We start from the raw sequence: 23,265 nt of genomic DNA on the forward strand, positions 1-23,265 counted from the left end.
GGCCCCTACCCTGGGGGTCTTTAAGAGGAGGTTAGATGAACACCTTGCTGGGGTCGTTTGACCCCAGTAATCTTTCCTGCCGTGGCAGGGGATCGGACTAGATGATCTACTCAGGTCCCTTCTGACCCTAGAAACTATGAAACTATTTGTAAGTCTGTATTTTGGGCACCTAAATAAGTACCTAAATTGAACAAAACTATCCAAAAATTCAGCAGTTGTGAAAATCAAATCACATATTTAGGTTCCTAATGCCCTGCTCATGCAAGGGGTTTAATTGTAGACAGGTTCTTGAGCATCACCAGAGTTTCTAGTCACCTTCCAGCAGTGCATCAGGAATCCATTTCAGGCCCTCAGTTTGCAGGGCTTGCCTAAAAACATCTACCAAAGAAATTTGAAACAACAGATTTTAAATGATAATTTACTCCTGCAAAACTCACACTTTACCATTTCTTTCTCATACACAGCCTTTAAAAATAGGAGAAATTAATTCAAGTGTATATGAATATACATTTTACTAATAGCATACTTTTAGGAGCATAAGCAATCATTTGGTTTTCTTTAAAAATCTCATCAATAATTTAGTTTTAAAAACCTATGCTTTACAATTTTTAGAAAAGTAAACAAAGTTATAATATGGCAATAACTGCAGAGCCATAACTTCTTAAATTACTTTCACTATTCTACCAAATGTAATGTCAAGCCTATTGAAGATGCATTGGTGACATATATTTTGTCATGGTGATATTCTTAAAACAAATGTAAATTTTATAGTATAAATAAATTACAGGAAATCCATATGCAATAAGTCTTTTGAAGGACTTGACCCTGTTTCATTAAAGCCAATGGAGGTTTTGACATTGAAATTTTAATAGGAGCAGGATCAAACCATCAAGACACCAAAAGGGCACTGCAAATCCAGAAAAGGAAGAAAAAGAGAATATGGAAGGATTAAGTATTTACAGCATAGTCGTTATCAGAGATCCCCTGCAGAGTCCATTTTTAAGTTTAACTAGCACTGATTATGTTGCTGGTCTTATTTCCATATGTCACCAGGCATGCATTTCTTGGTAGATACAACTAACTTTTACTGCCTTTGGCAGCATTAGAGCCAAATTTTCTCAAGGAGAAACTATTGAATAAGTATGCCACCTCTGCATACAAAAGTGCTTGCCTATGAACATCAAGTTTACCATTCTGCAATTTTTCATAATAAAATTCTTAGTAATCTTTGCAAAGACATTTTCTGTTTAATCTTCTTTTAAAATTTGAATTCTTCTAGCTTCCCCTTAGAGCAAAAGAAATATCCTAATTAACATTCTTGTAATTTCTGGAATAGTATTGATATCTAAAGGCTTGTGATTCTAGCCACATTACTCCCTTATTTCCTGTTGGCTGTAGAAATGGGTATGCCATAACTAAACAACTCTGATGGTGTGCAAGAATGGAGAGACCACTGAGTTTTTGGTTCAGCTTCCTGGAACTGCTAGCAAGTAATGATTATAATTGTTATTTGGGAACATAAATTTTATACACACACACACACACACACACGTATGTATGTATGTAACACCCACACACACGGGGGTGGTGTGCGCGTGCGTGTGTGAGCTTGAGCAAGATGGCTCTTGTTATTTTGGCCATGTGCTGGGGCCTGTATTTGGGTGAAATATGTAAAACCCTCTGACCTCATTGGCCACAGGAAGCAGATCTTGCAGGCAGATGAGTAAGAGAGAGGCTGGGCTATGGCACTCCCTAATTGGACAAGGCTTTGGTGATGTCACACCAGCTATATAAGAACAATTCAACTAAGATTTTGAGCTTCCTCCTGGGACTGCTGAGAGCTGCATAGCTGGTCTGGGAGCCAGAAAAACCTGCTCCCCACCCTTCACTGGAGAGGCAAGCAAAAGCTATGGGATGAGAAAACCTCAGGTATAGGGAAAGAAAGCATGTCTGGGAGTTTGAGACTCCTATTTCTTCTCTCTTTCCCCCTTTTTTCTTAAGTGGGTTAATGCCACTGTGGGTATTAATCCCTGGAGCAAACTGCCCAGGAATGGGTCCTGGCAGTTATTGGCCCTGCATTGGGTAATTGTATGGTCTCAGCACAGTGGTATAGCCGAGACTGGGTGTCCAGGCTACAGCCACAGGCCAGGGTCCTTTTTGATGTTTGACATCTATTGCATTTCAGCCTAGCTATGAACCGCAGCCATATGTTTGGCTGGCAGATTTGGGCCGGGGGAAGCCTGGCATGGCTGGAGCCAGGGTGAGACCTGGCACTACTTGTTGTTTATCCATGCTTCAGTGCAGTATAGGCCTGATCAGCTTTTGCTGCCCAGTTCAGGCCCAGCGAGATAGGCCTGGGCTTCCTTTTGTCCTTTTTGTAGTTTATGTCCTAACTGAGAGGTGTTGTTAGGTGTTAGATGTAGTTCAGGCCTGAGCCAAGATAGGCCCGACCTTTCCTCCAAGCTCTTTCTGCCCAGCAGAGCTGGGATTGGGACTAGGAATTTTGGGATGTGGTATATTGAGAAAAGCCTCAGTTAAACCCTCACAGCCACCATGTTGGAAGTAGAGGTCGGTGCTGTACCACTTCTCCAGGAGCAAGGGAGTCCCTTGCAGTACAGAAGGATTCACACTCTCGAGCAGTTCCCCATGGCACAGTGAACCCAGGGAGGAGCGGAGGACTCTCCGGTGTGAGTCCCCTCTCCAGCCCGTTGCTGAAGTAAAGGGGTAAAGTATAGGTATAGGGGTGCAGGCCTCTGGAACTACCCACTGGGGAGCCCCAAGTCCTAGACAGCCTGGGTATGGGTGAAGCCTCCCCACGAGGGTACCAGCTATAGACTTTGCTCTGTAGTTAGTAGTGTTTTAAATTGCATTTGGTGTTTTTCTTTGTTTTCTCTAATAAATCTGTTTTCTGTGTTTATACGGCTTGTGAAGAGGGGTTTTTTGTTTGCGGTACACCCCAGTAATTCACTTAGGGTTTCCCAGGTGGTCTGGGTGGGGGCTCAAGCCAAGGAAAAATAAAGTCAGTACCCCAAAATTGAACCTGGCCCTTGATGCTGCTGACTAGTGCCTGGAAGAAGGGTTACATATATATGTATGGGAAACACTAAATGAAACAGCTGAGCTTCCAGAACATTTCATGTAGCCTCTCAGTGGTGAAGGAAGAACAGAGACAAGAACCACCAACAACATAATTTGAGACTCTCAGCAGGCCAGTCGGGCACTCATCAAGAACAGAGGATAAATTAAACTTTTATTCCTAGTTAAGGTCTTTTCTAGTTTATATTTGTGCTGCAGAGAAAATTATTTTGTTTTCAGTGCCGGTCTTTTATCACTTTTCACAAGCAGAATTTTTGCTTGTAGCCGGGTTGGTCTAAGGACATAGGCAAGTAAGGTTCTTGGGTATATGTGATAATATCTTTTATTAGACCAACTGAGTAGTTGGAAAAAAATTCTTTGCAAGCTTTTGGGTGCAATCACCCTTCTTCAGGCCACTGGTGATGTGAAGGGGCATACAGGTGCACATGCACATCCTAAGCATGGCAGTGTACCCCCTTGCGTAAACACTGCTGGCGGCGCCTGCAGGCGGTTGCTGCTTGCCACCAACTCCTCTTGCTGCTGCGAGCATCTGCAGGCGGTCCGCAATCACCGCTGGCCACCACCAATGCTGCCAGAGGCATTTGCGGGTGGTTGCCAACCACCAGTTGGTGCCCACCACCCTCCTATCTCCCCTGCCACCAGCAGCACCACAGCTGCCTGCAGGAGCTTCCCACTTGCTGCTGCCACACTCCTGCCGCTAACAGCATCATTGCTGCCTGAGGGAGCTTGCTGTAACCCCCAGCCTCCAGGGGCATGTAGCGTTCATGCTTCAGGCATAGGGAGTCTCTGCTTTACTGGGGTATAGGGGTGGAGAGGGTGCTGTCTTCTGAAAGCAGACTCCCTATGCCTGAAGAAGGGTGCTGGTGCCCAAAAGCTTGTAAAGAACTTTTTCCCAACTACTCAGTTGGTCTAAGAAAAGATGCCACATTTATCCAAAGAACCTTGCCTTCAACAAGCAGAAAACATTTTTTAAGAATCTAAGCACATAAAGTTTGATACCTAAACACATATATACAATGAAGGACCTGACTTTCAGAGTAGTTGAGCTTTCGCTCTCCCTTTATAGCAAGTGTGAGCAGGGGCAGATCCAGGATTTCCCAAAGTGGGGTGCAGAAGCAGCAGCTCACACTGCGTGGGTGGCTGTACCCCCGCTCCCAGCCTCCTTTGCCCCACCAATACATGCAGATCATAGCTTCTGGGGAGTCTTAAACTCTCCCCCCACCACCATGCCACTGCTTGCCCTTGTTGCGTTCTCAATGGTTGAGGGGCAGAAAAGTTCCAGCCAGGCTGAGCAGTGGCTGGTCTCAGCTGGGGAGGGAACAACAGCAACATGATGACTGGAGGGCTTCTGAAGAGTTCACCCCACCCTGCCTGGTCACAGTGCAGGGAAGGGGAACCCTGTCCATCCCTGCTGCCCTTGAACTCATGCCTAGCTGCGCAGCAGACAGGATTGGCTCTGGTACTTCTGTGCTCTCAAGACAATGGGAAGGGCATGAGGAGGGAAAGGAGGGATGGGGATGGGGAGGGAGCATTTCTTTGAGCAGGACAGGGAAGGGAGAGAATATTTTCACTTGCTTTAGAAAAAGTCCCCAGACCCTCCCATGGTGCAGTCTGCTCCAGAAGAGGTTTAGCTGCACCCTCTAGATCCACTCACTAGTATGAGTAGCAGGTCTAACCATCTTTATTTAGATTTCTTTGTGTGGATTAAGTTATCTAACTTGAAGCACCTACCATTTTCAGATGTTGGCCTAAATGTAAAAGGAGGTTTATATGGATGACAACCATATTCATTGAAAGTAGCTCTGTTCTGTTTTGCAGAGGACAGGTCTACTTGGCTGCAGCCCTCAGCTTATTTTTCCCATTATTTCTAAAGTGCAACTTTGTGGCAAAATGCAAGAATTTTATCTTCTTATAGCATGTGTGTGTGCGCACATTTCTGTGCATGTGTGTGCGTGCATGTGCGCTATAAGAAGATAAAATTCTTGCATCTTCTCAGAATTGCTATTAAAAAAAAATAAACATGCAGTAAGTTTGTCAACAGCATGGCTTTGATCACTTATCAGTCTTTTGCTTGAAACATCAGGATTCAAAGAGCATCATACCGTGGAAAGTACAATTTAGAATCAAACTTAAAGAAGGCACATTCTTCCTTTGTCACTAGACAAATTCCGTTTATTCTGCATTCTACTTCCTTTTTTGTGTTTCTAAGGAATACTTGATTGCTTTAAATCTGATTTTCTTTTTAAACAGTGTATTGTTTCATGTGTGGAATTTTTAAAGCATATCAAACATCTGAATCCCACTCAGATTACTTCTGATAGACCCAGAAAAGAGCCATTTATTTGTGTTGGCAATAGTTACTGAAGACTTTATTGTCACACAGACTCAGCTTTCTCTCTGGATCAGCCAGTAGAATTCTACGGGGAATTACAACTTTGTTGAAATGAAAAACTATAGAAATGAATATGTCCACTAAAAGCTTAAACACCCATTTCCATTATTCCCAGAAAGTGTTAGTTAATTGCAAGCTACAAAGGGCTTAACCCTCTATGAGGATTTACTGGTGATGGAGAAAAATATGTGGCTTTTCCCTTTCCATTGCAGAGGGCCAGATGTTATCTTGGTCCTTGCACTCTTGGTATGGAGAACTCATAGAGCCTGCAACTGACAGTTGTGCTAGAAACTGTGTAGGGAGAATGAAAGCTTGAGGCAATAACAAGGCCTCCTTCCTTTCAAGTCCATCCACAGAAGACCTGGGCTGGTATAGGGAAAGGGTGTGTGCTTTCAATATCCTTACTGAAAGCAGCAGGAATGGCTCTTGCACTCATGTTCTTGTTACTTCAGGAGATATATCTGCTGTACTTATTGAAAGTTTCTAGTACAACTGTTTCTAGTACAATGGCACAACACATCTATAAGCTGCTGCCATTGCAAAGACTTTCTTTTCTCCTGCACACATCAGTGCAGAACAGGGGCTTAATCATAAGTTATTTCTTTCAGTCCAAATGATCTGAGCTAATTCCAACCAGATGGTGTGTGTAGCAAATTTGTGCAGAGCCTTTTTTTTCTGTGCTGCGCGCATGTAGGGCAGAATCCTATTTCACTTTATATGCCCAGACGGCAGTTTTCCAGAAGTCCAAGTGCCACTTTTGGCACTCTGCAATCCTACTCTCCAGGCCATGTAGACAGATAAAGAGTTCACATGGCTACTGAGCAAGCATACTAGGCTGCACACTGATCTGGGCAGCTATGCAACTCTATGCATGCAGCTGTGGGCAAACATAAGTCACAAAATTCTACTCAGCAAATACCCAAGACTTTTCTGATTTCCCAGCATAGTGCTCTAACCACCAGGCTTGTGTCCACACTGCACAGGGAGTAGGATCCAAAAATGGCATTGCATGGCTGGAAAATTGGCATTTGAGCACTTAAAGTGAAACAAGATTCTGTCCACATGTATATGACACAGAAAAAAAGGCCCTGCCAGCTCACCTGTCCAGCTTGCTTGGCAGCCGACTATCAGAAGAGGCACTGTTGATTAGAGTGTCTTTAGAATATGTCATGTTCAACATAGCACTTAGCACTTCCAATGGGAACGTCAGCCAATCTCACAGTTGTGCTGATCACATTCCTCTCCTATACATGGTTTGAATGCAGAGTGGAAAAGTACATCATCTGTTTTGTGTTTACTTTTGGAAAAATAAGATATTGGCTGAAGTAGACAATCCTTATACCAACATTGGGGAAAATGTTGGGGGGGTCAGATTCTTTGTTCCAGCACAACCATGGGGAAAAAAATATGGAACCCTGGTAGTTTTGACGTACTTGTATTTCCTTTATTTTTTACCTTGCTTCAAGATGGTTCTAATTTATACTCTAATTTAGCTCCTTATGGATCCTCCTGCAGCCAAAAGTAGCTGAAGCACTGTGCTCTCAGGCATTTTCTCTCCCTGCACCACCATATTCCTGTCACATTTCACTGAAGAGCTGCAAAGGTCAGGAGCTTCTCCACCAACCCCTTGGCATCTGGAAATTTCCCTATGAAGGTCATTTCCTCGTGGCATATTCTCACCAGGTTTATAGCTACCTTTCAGCACAGTCACATACCCAGACAACAGAAGAGCTAATCTTTCCCTTTAACTGAACCATAGACCATAGTAGCATCAATCACATGGAAATGCTGTACTGGCTATGTAACGAGCTAAGTGTCTGTGTCAAATTATGAAGTCCAGGGGGTGCACTGGCACATTTTCACTCCTGCTTTGGCTGTGTACTGCCTGTGTAAGCTCTCAGGTCTCAGAAACACATCAGTGCAGCTCCTACTGGGTAATCCACACAGGCTATGAACATTATGAGCTCCCCAGCTGGAGTTCCTGGAGTCCCTGGTTTCAAATAGGGGGCTTCATGAAAGGAGGTGGTGAGCACTGCCACCACTCATCCCCTCCTTTCCCTTGCTGCTTAATTTGCATCAGTGAGCTCATAGAGCTCACAGTGTACGTGAAGCTCCTTTTTGAATGTGCATAGGCATTTCTAACCTGTAAACTTACCATACCAGGCAGCAGTATCCCAACACATCCCACACTACTCTGCATGGGCTACCTGGTAACCAGAAAAAGGGTAGCCACAGTCCCAGACTAATTAGCAATGCTGAATGACAGCAGTTTCCATGGCATCAGCTGCTGTGCTTCCTTCAGCCACTGAGCGAAAATCCCATTTACCATGAAGGCTCTTTCTTTATAAAAGCCAGCATCAGATTTGCAGAGAACATTCCTGCCTAATGTACTACAGACAGTGCTACAACAGAACCTTGCTCATGCTGCACAGGTAGTAATAATAGTCTTTACTACTGGAGAAAATGCCAAAGATTTTTCAGCAGAACAAGAACGTCTGGCATCTCACTGTTATTATATATTCCCAGTAGTGGCCTCAATATTCTAATTATTTCAAAGAAAAAGTCAATTACTGCACTGAAGACCTTACAGTGAGCCCTTCTCTTCAAACTCTTCCACAGAAAGTTGTCACATCCAATAAAGGACCTAGGCAAGAAGCCAGCTGTAGTCCCTCAGCAGCTGCTGTTGAAAAATATAATCCAAAATTTAGCAGCTGTGTCCTACAGCTCACAAGAATGGTCTGAAACAAGAGCCAGTGCTATTGGCCAGTATTAGAGTAGGAGAAGTAGGCAGAGCACAAATGCAAAATATGGAAGGAAGGATATAGCTGCAGAATTTCAGTACATTAACATAAATCACTGAGTTCAAAGAGGACATCTCAGTGACAAATGTAATATTTTTTTAGTATAACTGCAGGTTGCAAATACCAATTTCATTTTAATGAACTATAATATACTTTCAAAAGTGATTTTCTTTGTCAAAGGATCCCCAAAGTACAGTAGTGCACAAGTTAACAGGAAAAAAAGGGAAAACACACTATTTCTCTTCAGCAATGAAATAACTTACTGGATGACATATATCTCCTTGCGTCTAAAGAAAAATGAAGAGCATCTGGAAGTAAAATCCATTAATAATTTAGTATACAAACAAAAATGGCATTGTTTTTATTTTTCTAACAGTTTGCAAAGGTGCAGATTGTGGGGAAACAATAATTTTGGGAGGTTCATTAATGACATTTATATAAGCTACTGCTACAGTAATACAAATTGTACACCATACAGTATGGTGTCTGGCCCCTACAGTGAATACCATTATCGCTAATCAGATAGTAAAACACATAATCAAAACAAAATGTTTATACACAAAATACACCACATACATTAACCACCAAATTATTCCCATTATGTTTAACCATGTGTTGCATGTGGCACAAAGTCTTGTGTGTGAATAAACGTGAACAGGTTTGTATATCCAGTAATCCTTTCTTACTACATCCACAGTCATATAAACACTCAGACCAAAAAAACCCAACATCTACAATATTCATTCTTCAAACTATCTGTAATTTCCAATGGGGTGCTTAACACTTAGGGCAAGATTATCTCAGCTGTCTCACCCTTGAGAAGCTCGCCTACCGCTACACTTCACTCTCTAGATTAGTGACATAGTAGAGAAAAATAAAGACATGTAAATAATATTTGTCATGAATCATGCCACTTTTAAGACTCCCCAAAAAGAAGCCTTATTCAGTCTCCCTTTCTTGAAGGACCCCCTGAAACTAGCCTTTGACTGGCTTCACAAGGGAGAAGCCTCTGGCTTTGAGACCCTGACACTTCTCTTTCCTGGGCTTCCCTGGTGATCCATAGCTCCCCTACCTCGGACGGCTCCTTTTGGGTGTTTTCTTCAAAGGGATGGGGGGGTAAGGGGCAGAGTGCCAAACAGCACAGCAGCTGCTCAGCTCCAAGCAAATGGTCCTTATTGTGCCATTGTATTTTTCCTCTGCCCTTCCACAGACTCCACTGTGTCTTCTCTCAGACTATACCTTTCTCTCTACTCTGTCCTCCCTGAGACTACTCTCTTCTTTCCAGCTCTCTGTTCTCCTCTGGACTACGCTTTCTCTCTCCAGCTCTCTCAGAAACTCAGTTTTTTGCCTCTGACAATTAGCCACGCTCTCAGCAAAACAGTTACAAAACGACAGTATTAACTTGGGGACTAACACTCACCCAATCAAATTAAACAATGTTGTGGGGGAAAACATTTCAGGGGTTGGACCTGATGATTCGTTTAGGTCCCTTCTGACCCTAAGCACTATGAAAAAATGAGGGAGCAGGCTGTGGCCTGCTGCCAGGCTCAAACTGCCACCATCTCGGGGGGGGGGTAAAGGTATCTAGAGGTCCTAGTTACAAAACTACTTAGCAAGTATTTACAGCAAAACAAGCTGTTACTGAGCCCTCCAAAGTGTAGTTCTCCGCCAGAATTCAGCCCGCTTAGCCTTTTCCATCACAATATTTATTCAATGTTTGCTAATTAAGTTAGCAGCAACACATGATTTAGAGTTGTAGTTGCATTTATTTGTTGAATAATATGTAGATATCTGACTACCAAAGGGAGCATGGCCCACTTTTCCCTTTCAGCATGATCCTCTGTCACACAGCAAATCTTACCAGCTGAGGGGCTTTGGGTGGCCACATGTCTTTTCAAGATTTCCATATACGAATATTCAGAGAGCTTGCATGTTTCAGAGAAACCCAATTGTCAGACAAGCCCATCCATGCTAGAAGATTTTCTAAATATCGTTTAAACAATGACAAAGCTGCTATTAGCTGAAGTTTGCCGAAAAAGACCCTACTGAAGAGTTCAGATCTTTCATATGTTTACAAATCTTCAATGTACAAAAAAAATACTAATCAGAAATGTTCAGTAATTTCTCTTAAAAAAAAAAACACACACAAAAGAAACTTCCCTTCCGAATCAACTGTAAATTTCACTTAACACTGTAAAAGATGTGAAAATGAAATAATTTTCTAAAAACTGGCAAGAAGTGCTTGGAGGATGGAGATCATTCTTTGAAAGGGGATCTCAGTGACCTGAGTAAATAAGAACACCGCACACGCTTCCAAACAAGCACAGGTCAGAAAAGGGTCATAGCTACAGACCCTTTGGACTACTGTTTTGCCTGTGGAGTATACATACCGTGTAAATCTTTCATCCTTCAGTTCCAGGTCTGCCACTGTAATCAACTGATCCAGTTTGAATTTAGTGTCGATAATTTCTGCATCCCGTGGGGAATATGTGCCTCCCTCTTTTTGCTTTTTTCGGATCCTGAACCAAAAATTGCAGTAAAAATTGAGAGTGAATTAAAAAGGCTATTGAAAAGATTTGTTAAGTGTACGTGAATTAGCTGGAAGACAATACCAAGCTTTCACAGAAGGAGAGAGCTTTTCAAATGTCCAGTTTTCATTCTATATCAAGCATACGGAAACCAAGCTAAGATTCTTATTTGGACTGTGTTCTCCTCTTATTTTGCTAACTTAAATCAGAAATAATTTGGCTGCATCCAAAGAAATTACACTAATACAAAACTGGTAAAAAGAGAATCCAGCCTTTTTGTGTGTTTTTTATTTCTATACAAATATTTGGTCTCCATTTCCAGTTTTCTGCAATGCCCTGCTTACATAGTATTTTACTCACCCCTGGTGAATGAGTAAAATAAAGCAAAAAGCAAAATTTGTGAGGAGAGGTAACATCTTTTATTGAACCAACTTTACAGTTAGGAGAAATGTTAGACAAGCTCTTAGCCACAAAATGTGCTGACTCAGATGCATTGTGCCCAAATGATGGTCTAACATTTCTCCAAAATAGAAAATTGGTCCAGTGAGACCTTCCTTAGGAAATATCACTTCTTACATATTCCCAGGACCATCATGGTTGTGCCACAGCCACTACTACAACATGAAGTACTCTCATCCATAGTGTTCTGCCAACTTCTTCAAACAGGCATCTATATAATGTTAAAGGTTGCTACAGCTGGAAGCAGAGTCTGATTTCTCTTCTACAGGCATAAATCCACAATCACTCCATCAATTTCACTGGAATTACTTTGGAATTTCACTAGCGACTGAGATCAGAGCTTGGGCTGCTGACACAAATCAAGCAGCTTGTCTCTCCCTTATTGGATTATAGGAAATTCCTACATGACAAGAAAAAGATGCTATTAAAATGCAATGTAGTTTAAGAGGGCAGGCTGGTTCCCTATATATAAATTATATAATCTATAAATGAGGAAATTCTTGCATACATATTACAAACAGTGTGCAATTATATGTAGAAATAAATCTTACTTTGCAAAAGCATAAACTGCAGCCACAAGAAGAATCATGGAAAGTATACATAATGTAACTGCAAGTCCTGCTTCTGTAGATCCTTCTGCCACTCCCTCACCTGCAACAGAAAATGGGCAATGCTGGGATTAAAAACTTGAAGATGAACAAATATCTGATGTTTAGATGTTACTTTTGCTAGAGGGAAATCAAATCAGCCAATGTCTCTTGATAGCGTGACACGAGAGACCCATTTGTATTCATGCAGATATATCAGTTTTAATATTTAATAAAATATTTAAAACATCCCATATAGTTACTAAAACCTAAAGTGTATTAACATATAACATATGGCATCTTCCCAGACACTTTGTAGCTGCTGCCAAAGATTTTGTTTCTGCCTGCAGATTCTCTCTAATTCCCATTTCAGATGTTGTTTTAATTCCTTTTTTAAAAAGTTCACAAGTCTTGTTTTGGGTCTTTTCTCTCTTTGGAAGCTATATCCTATTCTTCACACCAGCACTGTCCCCTCTAAAGTGAGAAATTGGCCAGGATACAGGGTCTTTCAGAGTTCTGTTAGAAGGAGAAACTGATGAGGAAGTCAGGCATTTCCTTGGTTCCATCCTGTTTATTTGCAAATGATGTAAACAAAGACCTGTTTCTCTGAATACAGTGGAAGAAATCAACAGGAAATAACTCTTTTGCTTTCCATCCCAAACCCCTTTCCAACCAGCTCTCTGCCCAAAAGGTCTACTCTAGCTTTCTCTTAAAAACACACTGAAAGTGTTTATATTGCAATCTCCTTATATTTCTAGCTGCTGCTGGCTGGCTGCTTCTAAACATCATTTCCAGCTTTAATAAAATGAGAACCTTGCAAAAGAAAACCAGAGGGTTGCATGCCACAGTGGAAATCAGTCACTTAGCTGCGAAATTGGCCTAGCCAAAGGACTTGGGTAAGACAGGCTATTTATAAGTTTTATTATCTCAGTCATAACTTTTTAGAGGGTAGTGTCCCAGCTCAAATAATACAACACTTTTCAAGGGAAAAATACTAGGGGACCCTTATTTACCCTGAATAAATAGATTTTCAGAAGCCAATTTGAATTGCATATTACTGAAGATGTTGTAGAACTCAGACCAGAAAAACAAACGATTTATCCAGACCTGGTACAAGCCCTGGGTGTGCAGTTTGGAGCCAGCCAGTTTAACTAGGGCACTGTAAATGTGGGCAAGGAAAAGAAGGTAATCCACCTGAATTGTCAGTGGGATCATGGAGAACTGAGTTGCTGGCATGTCTGGATACCAATGATGACTTCCAGAATAATTTAACAACCAGCGTACTCCCTGGCAGACCCAGAAGTGGACTGGGACTGCTTCTGGTCCACTTCCAGATCTGCTGCCAAGAATGCTAGAGACTCCCCCCATGCTCCCATGGGATGCTTCATCTGCCCCAGCATCTTGGCATTCACAAGCCACCTGGTATCTTGAGGTATGTAGAAAAAATGTTTACAGCTGTGTCTACGTCTGAATCATTGAATCTTTCCAAATCTCTCCGAATCGATTTGGAGGGTTCCAATTCAATTTGAAGAGATTAAAGGGTCCCCTGATTCGATTTGGATTTGGAGATTCAGCCGCCGAATCAAATCAGCGACTGAAGCTTCGCACAGCCCTAATAAGTACAGATTAAAAAGAAGCTGAATAGGTACTTCCAGAGTTTCTGTTGGAGATGTTCACTGTAGTGTTAGCAGGAGAACAGTTTCATAGACTGTTGCAAAACAAGGGTTAGACGTTTGGATTTTTTTCCACAAAGCAACAAAGATATACATTGATATTCCCTGTGCATTACAGAAAACTAAATGTAGTCACATCCTCCCAAATGTGCATGGGTGAATCCAGGAGGGAGGCAAGGGAGATACAGTGCAGGTACAGAGATTTCTGAGCTCACCAGCTGATCGGGGTGAGTTCTGGCCAGAGCCCCTGCTTTGACACAGCTCCAGAGCCCAGGGGGTAAGCAATGCTGTCATCTGCCCTTGACCTCCACCCCTGCCCTGGCTAAATTCAGTGGCAGCGTAAAAGAGAGGATAGGTAATAGCAGCAATCGCCCTCTGAGTCCTGGAGCTCTATGAAAGCAAGGGCTTCTGCCAAACCTTGCATCAATCAGGTGGTGAGATCAGAGAGCTCCCTGTACCGGCCAAGCTCCAATAGAAGCTGTCATGGCATACCAGTGAATTCAGATTTGAATACACATGTGCCTCACAGCTGAAGGGGAGGGTGCACAACTGTGCCACTGCAACCCCTTGGATCTGCCCCTGAAAATATACAATAACCTAGTGATATAGTATGCTCTAGCTCATTTTCCATACTGGATCTTAAAAGCAGAAATGGGTCCAAATGACAAGGAAAACAAAGTGTGCATGCAGAAAAAGGGCAATGGTAACTTAGTGATGTCCTCTGCCTGGTATAATACACCAGACATATTACAGACTTAAATGGAGCCTTGCCATGCTTTTCAGCCTGTTTTCCTTAGAAAAGTGGTTTTCAAATTGGGATATGCATATCCCTGGGGGTATACACTGCCTTGCCAAAGGTTACATGCCTACATTTTAATAATGGTAGTGAAGCTTTTGATTGATCAACTTGTATTGAGGAATGGCACTGACAACAATGTGACACTCTTCCTTAAGGAATTGCAGAGATGTCAGAGATTTGGATATTTGGGATACAAGGAGCAATATTTTGCAGGTAAGGGGGTACACAGCCAAAAAATTTGACAACTACTATCTTAGAGAATATCCTGAGACGCACTAAAATTTTTGAACAGGAACTGGTACATTTACAGGTGATATGTATTAAGCTTAAGTCTATCAATCTGAAACTGAACGCAAAGAAATGTGATTTATTTAAAAAATGGGTAATTTACCTTGGACACAGTGTCATCAAGGGAGGAATTTCTTCTGACAAAAAGATAACTGAATCTGTGAAGAACTGGCCGTCTGACATACGTGCAAAAGTTTATAGGGTTTCTTCTCTTAAAACAAGGTACTGAAGAAGGTTTATTTGTGGTTTTGTCACTATTATAAAATGATTGCCTAGGTTGTGTGGCAAAAGGCCAATGATCAGAGTGGGCCCAAGTATTTTCAGAGGTGAAAAGGCTCTTGTCTTAGCCTACCCAGATCAATGCTTTCAAAACCATATGAATACAGATACTAGTGCTTATAATTTGAGGGAAGTATTGACTCAAAAAACCCCCCAAAGTTATTAACTATTTGTATAAAAAGTTTAAATTCTCCGGGGATAAATTATTCACATCAGTAGAGAGAAACTCCATGCAGTAATTAAATCTCTGCAACATTTTTCACCATTGTTTGTATAGGAGGAACTCTGTGAACAGAACAGACCTTGCATCCCAGCAAAAATCCTTTACATTCAAGAATCCTAAGAGGCAACATGCCTTTAGGATGTCAGTCGCATGCAGGCCTGACCACATGTATGATAATTGCCAATGCCTGGATCGGACAACCTTCATAAAGATAACTGTAATGTTGCCCTGAGCAGGAGAACAAGAGACTGATTGCTCAAGGAAATAAATGGAGGATGCTCAAGATGTCTCTTCCTGGAACCTGACAGGTAGCTGTAGAAACTGAGTTTGAGAAAGTTGTGGCAGTTTTAAGCTCCCAATTAAAACAGAATGATCAGACTCTGCTCAACTCAGTAGTGTCCACAGAAATAACATATATTCCCTACTGGCTTGATGAAAGGAGTGAAGAATAGCCAGAAGAGAAACAGAAAGGGAGAGAAAAATATCCAAGAAGATATGGATGGGAGTAAGATCAGTTTAGATTGGTGACATGAAAATGGCCTGACATATCAATATGTATGTAAACTCTCTGGAAACCTGCACCTTACAAGCTGACACGCTCTGTTAACCAGCATGCTGGCTTGTAAGGAAAAGTGAAAACGAAGTGCCTGCTGCAGCACTTCTGGTTTTGCCGAGCCTCCACGGCCTGGGGGCATAAGAGGCTGCGTGGGGCCTGCCTCCCTCAGGAGGGGTGGAGGGACGCAGCAGAAGCAGCAGCAGCCAGGGCCTCTCAATTAACCAGCATATTTTGTTATCCGGCATCCCCCATTCCTGGGGGATGCTGGATAACAGACCTTTTCTGTAATTGAATGTATATTATTTCTGATTTGTAATTTAAAAATATATGTATTTCTGTTTGGGGTGTCATAAGGCTGTCACTAGACTGGATCTCACTCAGGGTGATTGTATGATGGAGGTTGAACCTGATAAGAGTGACAGATGTTCTTCATTTGGGATAAAAGGAGGAAACAGATGACCCTTTTTCTGGAATAAGATATCTGAACAAGAAGAGGCACTGCCAAAAACACAGATCACACACACAACTGTTCAGAAGCTGAGCTATGGGGTTTCAGTGAGGACACAATACAAATGTGAAGGGCTGAGTATTATTAAGCAGAGATGTATTCATATAAGAATCGCCCAGAATCAGCTAGAAATCAAAAGGGGCAGCAGGAGACACTGGGACATCTGCAGCATGACTCAGAGAGAGACCAGAAAGACTGTTTTAGGCAAAGTGCTGGCTGGCCACAGATTTGTAACTGTGAGCAAAATTAGTGGTAAGGAAGCAGTACTTCAGTGTACTCTTTGTACAGAAACAAGACTGGAAAGAAATACCCAATTTTACCATCACTTCCTGTTCCTAACAGAAACAAACTGCAAATCCCCAAATCTTGGCTAACTGGACAGGTCAATAAAGGCACCAAATTCTTACAGCTTAATTTTGGAACAGGAACATTAGATCTCTTTTTTCTTGCATTTGCTTATTTGCACCATGAACAAAAACATTCCGAGTAACAGTAATAGTAACTTGTGGTTCTACAGCTACAAGTGCAGCTGTTTATAGGTACTCTTTGGGTTTATGGGTTATGTACAATGAATGACAATTTACTACAGTATAGTACAGAGATGCACAAATAAAGCATTCCAGTACCAGTTTAGCCTTGGTACCACAGAACTAAGAGCAGGCTAATTTCCCCAGTATTAGCCAATACACCAGAAGAAAACACCCATTTTCTTAATGAAGGCAAGGTCAAAGAGAAGCTGAACAATCAATGTGTGGTTTCCTGACACAACACTAGATATCTGTGTTAGAATCTGGCATTGTTGTGATTCAGTGTTGCACTGTACTGATGTGACAGCATATCAAGATAATTTTACAATGCAAACACTGAGATTAGAAAAATTATGAAGTATGTACTATCACATAATAATATCTGGGTCTCTGAGACCATTTGTCAAGGTGGCTCTATTATGTTTTTGTCCTACTGACCTTCTGCACAGGCTTGCACCTTTTCTTTTGACGTTTTTGGGAGAGTAAGTGATACTGACAACTCTGATTATTTTATTCAGCACTGTTTGTACTGGTCTCCACTAGAGGATTTTTAAAAAATGTAACCATTTAAGCAATAACCTTAGAATAGTTGACATATTTCTAAACATTCCCCAATAATTTGTTCCAAGCTGTGTTGAAGAAAAGGCTTATCAGAGACTCTCAGGGTATGAACAAGCATTTGCATCTCCCAAGGTGCACTAGGCATGCCGTTTTTTAGCCAAATTAAACGCTCTGAATGCCTGCATGATTGGTCATTTAGACAGACTTAACCGTGGTTAGGACAATCTAAATGTAATGCCTGTACATCCCTCAGTGGCTGCCACGGCTGCTTCCATGGCACATGCTCTCCTCTCACTGGACTGTGCTGCCACCATCAGTGGTGGCTGCTATTGCTGCCTCACAGGCTCCCTACACACTAGCAGCAGCGATTGCTGTCACCACTACACAGGCACCTTCTCTAAATCAATGCCTGTGACTGGTGCCCTGCATGCCCACTCCTAGTTATGCTACTAGACTAGGCTCACCAGACTTCACTTCAACCTGCTAATGTGTGAAAGCTACAAATTGCCTTGTGCATTAGTTTCCACATCTTGAGCTAATGCCAGGGGAAAAAATGACCATTTTTTCCTAGTGTGGACTCATAGGTAGTTCTGCAAGTCAAGGCTCTGTATCTCCAAATTGAGAGCAGTGGTAGTCTAAAAAAAGTAGATGAGTGTGCAGGATATATTAAAATCTATTGTGCCATGTCAGCTGTCTAAAAACTAATTACTGCAGCTGCTTGAATACGCTTACAATGCTTTTTTTTGGTATGTCTATAACCATCCCTTGCTCTGATAATTTTTTCCTCATGGCAAACTTCATTTTAACAGGGACATCCTGCCTAGAAACTAGGAAAAACAGGCATGATGACCAAGATAAATCTGAAGAGAGTTCTCACTGAAATTGTATGCTTTCTTCTTTATTCAAACATGTTTATCATGTACTGAGCTAGACAAAAAACAACAGAAATATCAAAGGGCTTTAGGTACCTAAGGGGAAATTTAAATTGATTTTTTGCCTGGTATAGTATGGGAGTCTCTCTACAAAAAGAAAGAAAGTGAATTGCACTTGTTTTGTAAATAACAATGCTGATTTATAGTATGAAAATGCTTTCATATTTCAAATAGCTTTTCAGACTCTTGCTTAACTGTGACCTGAGCTTCTTCACAGCAGAAGCTGTTGCTGCAAGTGGAATAGAAATAGATGATCACAAAGATGTACCTTGCTGGGTACTCTCTTTGAAAATATGGGTTCTTTTCAAAAAAGACCATCCATCCATATTCTGTATTATCAATGGCTAGTTGAGCAAAACCCATAAGTTGTGCATCTCATGAGAAGGTTTCTACTGAGATACCTTATCTATTTTATTGCTTAGAACTGAAATTGCTGATGTTTTATCACAACGGTCCCTAACCTATGGCCTGTGAGTTTGATTTTTCATCAGTTAACTTCAAGACAATTTTTTTAAGAAGGTAGGACAAGACCCAATAAAGCTTGGGAGAGCTGCTGTGTCTTATTTACAGGTTGACACACTCTGCAGTTTGGAAGCTAAGGACTTCCACAGGATTCCCATGGAACCACAGCACAGGATGGCACTTGCTTTACGAAGAGATTAGGAGCACACAGAATCTGGAGACGTTCCAGTGGTTGTTTTTTTTCCGATTTTGCATGAGTCAGGGAATAATCAGGTCTCGCCCAATTGTAGCCTCAAGCCAGTTAGGGGTGCAGTTTCCAATAGGATATCTGTGCAGATGGAAGATATCTAATTTGCACTATTTGTCTGACTACAGCATCTCTTCCTGTGCTTGTCTGGATGGTTTCTCTAGGCCATCCATGGCTTTTTTGGTGCAGGGTTCAGTCAGATTTCTCTTAAATGGACCCCTGATACCCAATCACTGCCCAAATTATATGATCTTCCGCTTTGTTTCAATGGCTTTTAGTGTCAGAATTTTCTAAGGCAATAGACATGGTTATATTTTTCTAAGCATTTAGGTTTGGGAGAAGAGTTTTTGGCTCTTCTCAGGACCATTCAGATTGGTTAGGGTTCTCCGGTGGCAGGTGATGTAATACATGTGATTCTTCAGTTTCTAAGGAGAGAAGTTGTTCAGACTGCAGTGGATGTGAATGTATCGGTGAGACTATTTGCCCATTAAAATTCTTCCAGGTCAAAGATTCTCAACCAGGGTGCTAGCACACCTTGGGGTGCCACCACACCTTTTGAAGGATGCTGTGAGGTGTGAGGAGATAGAACATGCTAGTAGATAAGTTGATAAACTAAGCAGGTAAGCACAGGTTCATGTTTGTTCCTGCCTGGATGATCCCTCATCCCCAATGCCAGGCCCCTCTGTAAGAAAGTAACCACTGTAATCCATCAATTCATTTTTGAAACTGGAAGCCACTCAGTTCACAAAAGTTATGCAGGGATGCCTCATGTCCAAAAGTTTGAGAACCACTGCTCTTGATTTTTAACCAGTTCTGGGATCCCTTTTCTACCTGTCAGGACAGTATTGGTTTATTCTGTGGTGCTCAACCTTTTTGTCCAGCAGACCAGATTGGCAGGGCCCTCTGTGGCCCCATCCAGCCATATGGAAGGGGATGGCAGACATCCCAGCCCCAATCCAGCTATAGGGGAAAGGGGCTTGGCCTGGCCCCAAACCTGACCCCATGGTGGGGAGGGAAGGAGCGTGGCCCAGCCCAAACTTGGCCAGACAGAGAGGAAGAGGCATGGCTCAGTCACAAACCAGCTCTACAAGGGTAGGGGGCATGGCTCAGCCTTGATCAGGTCCTATCAGGAGAGGGTCCTGGCCCAGCTCTGATCTGCCACATGCAGTTTAGGATTTTGGTAGTGGGAAGGGGTGGCAGTATTAAAGGGCACTGATCCCTACTGCCAAATTTCCCAACCCATGGGGAGTTACGTGGGACATATTCCAAGGCTCTGCAGATCTCATTTGGTCCACTGGCTGGAGGCTGAGAACCCCTGGTTTAGTGCTGTACGAGAAACACAGACGTCATTAAGATCTGCCAAGAGAAAATTGGGTCCCACCTACTCAGGACACATGCAGTCACAGCTTCTGGCCAGTACATTTATGCCATTTGCCATCTGCACTCAGAATAGTGCAAGTTCTATATTAGCACACTTAAACTCAGCTTTGTTAATCTGCATGTGGTTGCTAAAAATCTTTACATTTGTTTGAGCTTCAAAGGTTACAAGATCATGACCTCACAACGGCTGCCTGCAGAGAGAAGGGGCTGCAGCTGAGGGCTTTAAATGTCTACATTTAAAGAGTTTTCCCAGGATTGCTACACATGCCTCCCTTACTGAAGAAGCCATTTGTTCTGGCAAACTTCTTTTGTCAGTACAGCTTAAACTTGATCAAAGTAAGGTAAAACTGGATCCACACTAGTACGTTTCCAGCATAGCTACTACAGCCAGTGCAGTAGACCACTTAAGTGCAGACCAAGATGAGACTATGAAGATCAGGCAGTTATCTCGTGTAGTATAGAATGAATAGATTTCCACACTGTGCATCCTAGCCAGTCCTGAAACTAAAAAGTTGAGGTTATTCATTTAAAGAGAATGATCTAGTAAAAGAGAGCAGAGAGCAATCTAAAAATTAAGCACAGGGGTTGGTAACCTATGGCCATGGGTTCAGCAGCAGAGGGCTCTGCCAATGCCGTGCTGCAGGTGGGCACATGGAATTTCAGTGGACGGGGAGCTCTGCTTGAAATGTGCTGCAGCCAGGCAGCATGGAGAAACACTGGAGGCAGCCAGATCCTAGTTCCCACTGGTCTCAACTGGAGCTTGGTCATTCTGGCCCCAGCCAGAAATTGTTGCCAACCCTTGACTTGACAGCTGCCCTCTAAAATGCCTTTAATAAATTGAGTACTCCTTACCTAAAGTTTTGATAGGGTCAGAATATTCAGAATCTGTAAACTGGCCTTTAACATTTGTTGCTCTGAACTTAAATCTGTAAAATACAAGTAAGTTAACAAGGAAAAGTAAGGTGACCAAATGTCTACACGCAAGAATTAAAACATCTCTTCAGTTAACAATGAGTCAGTACCTTTCCACTCAAGGAAAAATATGCAATCAATACACAGCATATAATTAAAGAATGCTAATGGCACCATGTTAAAAGAACACTGTATATGCATGAAGCAGGCAGTATTTATTTTACATTTATACTTGCTGAATTCTAGTATAAGAATCTTCCATAATTAAAATAACAAAAAAGTGCTTATCTATTGTTCTCTCACACACTTTAGGGAAAAAAAATCAGTATCTGAAAATTTAAAACTACTTAGTATAGAAAATCTGATGTAGATTTGGACTCTATGTACAGTCCTTCGAAGATCATTGGCTTTTCTAGAGTAGGCTTAAAAGTACACTTCTACATGTTGTCTGATGACAGCACATAGAAATACGTATTTTGTTTGAGCTTTTGTTCTTGTTGTCAAATATCACTATAAGCCTAAATTAATATACTTACAAGTATTGCTTTCTTGGTTTCAGTGGGCCATTGCAGATTTTATCTTCACTGCCTGGTATCAAACATGTGGCATCAGCACCTATGACATATACATCTTCTTTACCACTCACTCCTTCCTTTCCCTCTATACATGGTGGATTAGGAAAGCCTTCATTGGTAAAATATGGCCTTGGCTTTTTGAAGTAGGCATCATACCACTTAGTAACATTCCCATCATGCTGAACTATTGCCAATAAAAAAATAATTTTAAATAATTACTTCAGTGGATTATATTTATAAAAGGTAAATCAAAGATTTTAAAAGTACTTAGCACCTACAGCTGAATCCTATTTCCCTTTACAGTTTTCTGGCTGTGCAACTGCCATTTTTGGCACTTAAGCACAATCTGCAAGTCTATTGCTCAGGGCGTATGACTGCATGGTCAGCAGGCCGAACATTTATGGTTCTCAGACATGTAAACTGGGGAGATGTAAGTCACAAAAGTCTACCTAGCAAAACACTAAGGCCAGGAGGTATTATCTGCCAGAGGAATAGGAGGGTAGCCCTCACACTACCCCAGTAGCTGAGTGGTTAGGCCACTAAGAAAGCAGAACACTCCAGGTGCCCGTAGACACGTGGGGAGGCTACTTCAATGTGCTGTAATTACAGCACGGTGAAGCAGACTTGATTACTTAAGTTTGCTGGAGTGTGCTAATTAGCACACCTCCAGCAGCCTCTGTCTCCTGTGTCAGCGTCCCCACTCAAAACCACTCTAATGAAAATGTACCCTCCGCACCCGCATCACCGGACCATGTGTAAAAATGCCCCTAGGTTCTAGGGCATTCACAGAGAGTAGGTTTGAACCTGCATCTTTCCAGCACAGTACTCTAAGCACTAGACCACAGGTTAGGCTTTATTCAGGTCCTTCTCCAGCCCTCCTTGTTAAGCTGCTCACCTGAGCAGCCAACAAAGGGAGGAATGCAGATCCAAGAGAAAGAGAAGAAGATAAAGAGGGTATGGCTCAGGAAGATAGATGGTTCTCTAGAAAGGAAAAGCAGGCCCTGGTTTCTTAGCTTGGATCCTTGCTCCCATGCAGGAACAGAAACTTCCCTATGGATCTTTACCCATTTTATGTAATAACACTGGGAAGTCCAGAGATGCAGGTTGAAGCCTCCTCTGAGTGAGAGGCCTAGAACGTGGGTCTCCTGTTTCCTGGGCAAATGCCTGATCTACTTAGCTAGTAGGGCCAAAACACGGGAATGCCTTTTTCCTTCTCCTGTTTTTTCTCAGGTCAGAATTTTGGGATTTATACATATGCTGCACAGCATACCTTCCCAGCAAGAAGGAGTCTACTGTATGTGCTCAGTAGCCACGTGAATGCTTAAATATCCCTGTTGCACAGGGGCTAGGGGCAGAATTTGAACAGATTCTGCCTCAGGCTTTTTGACTAGCTGTACTTAGCCAGGAAGTCAGAGTGCAAACTGTTCAAACTGCCAAAAAGGCCTGGAAAAAATACTATTCAGATATGAAAAGTGAAATA

The 23,265-nt window shown here is 42.1% G+C and overlaps 1 protein-coding gene across 6 annotated transcripts in view; it reads right to left on the minus strand.

Moving 5' to 3' along the window:
* Positions 1-23,265, minus strand: part of PTPRQ (protein tyrosine phosphatase, receptor type Q) — a 217,037-nt gene that overhangs the window by 28,230 nt on the left and 165,542 nt on the right. For 4 of the 6 annotated variants that reach the window (XM_019543153.1, XM_019543150.1, XM_019543151.1 and 1 more), the window contains exons 49-53: positions 21,747-21,969; positions 21,151-21,224; positions 11,828-11,927; positions 10,680-10,808; positions 8,553-8,597 (exon numbers count right to left, since the gene is read on the minus strand). In XM_019543153.1, coding sequence (XP_019398698.1) covers positions 8,553-8,597; positions 10,680-10,808; positions 11,828-11,927; positions 21,151-21,224; positions 21,747-21,969 — 571 coding nt within the window. The remainder of the gene's footprint in view (positions 1-8,552; positions 8,598-10,679; positions 10,809-11,827; positions 11,928-21,150; positions 21,225-21,746; positions 21,970-23,265) is intronic. The other 2 variants (XM_019543152.1, XM_019543154.1) reach the window with 1 other exon arrangement.

This window comes from Crocodylus porosus, unplaced genomic scaffold (genome assembly GCF_001723895.1).
Source record: "Crocodylus porosus isolate Cpor-Errol unplaced genomic scaffold, CroPor_comp1, whole genome shotgun sequence".
Taxonomy (NCBI): Eukaryota; Metazoa; Chordata; order Crocodylia; family Crocodylidae; genus Crocodylus; species Crocodylus porosus.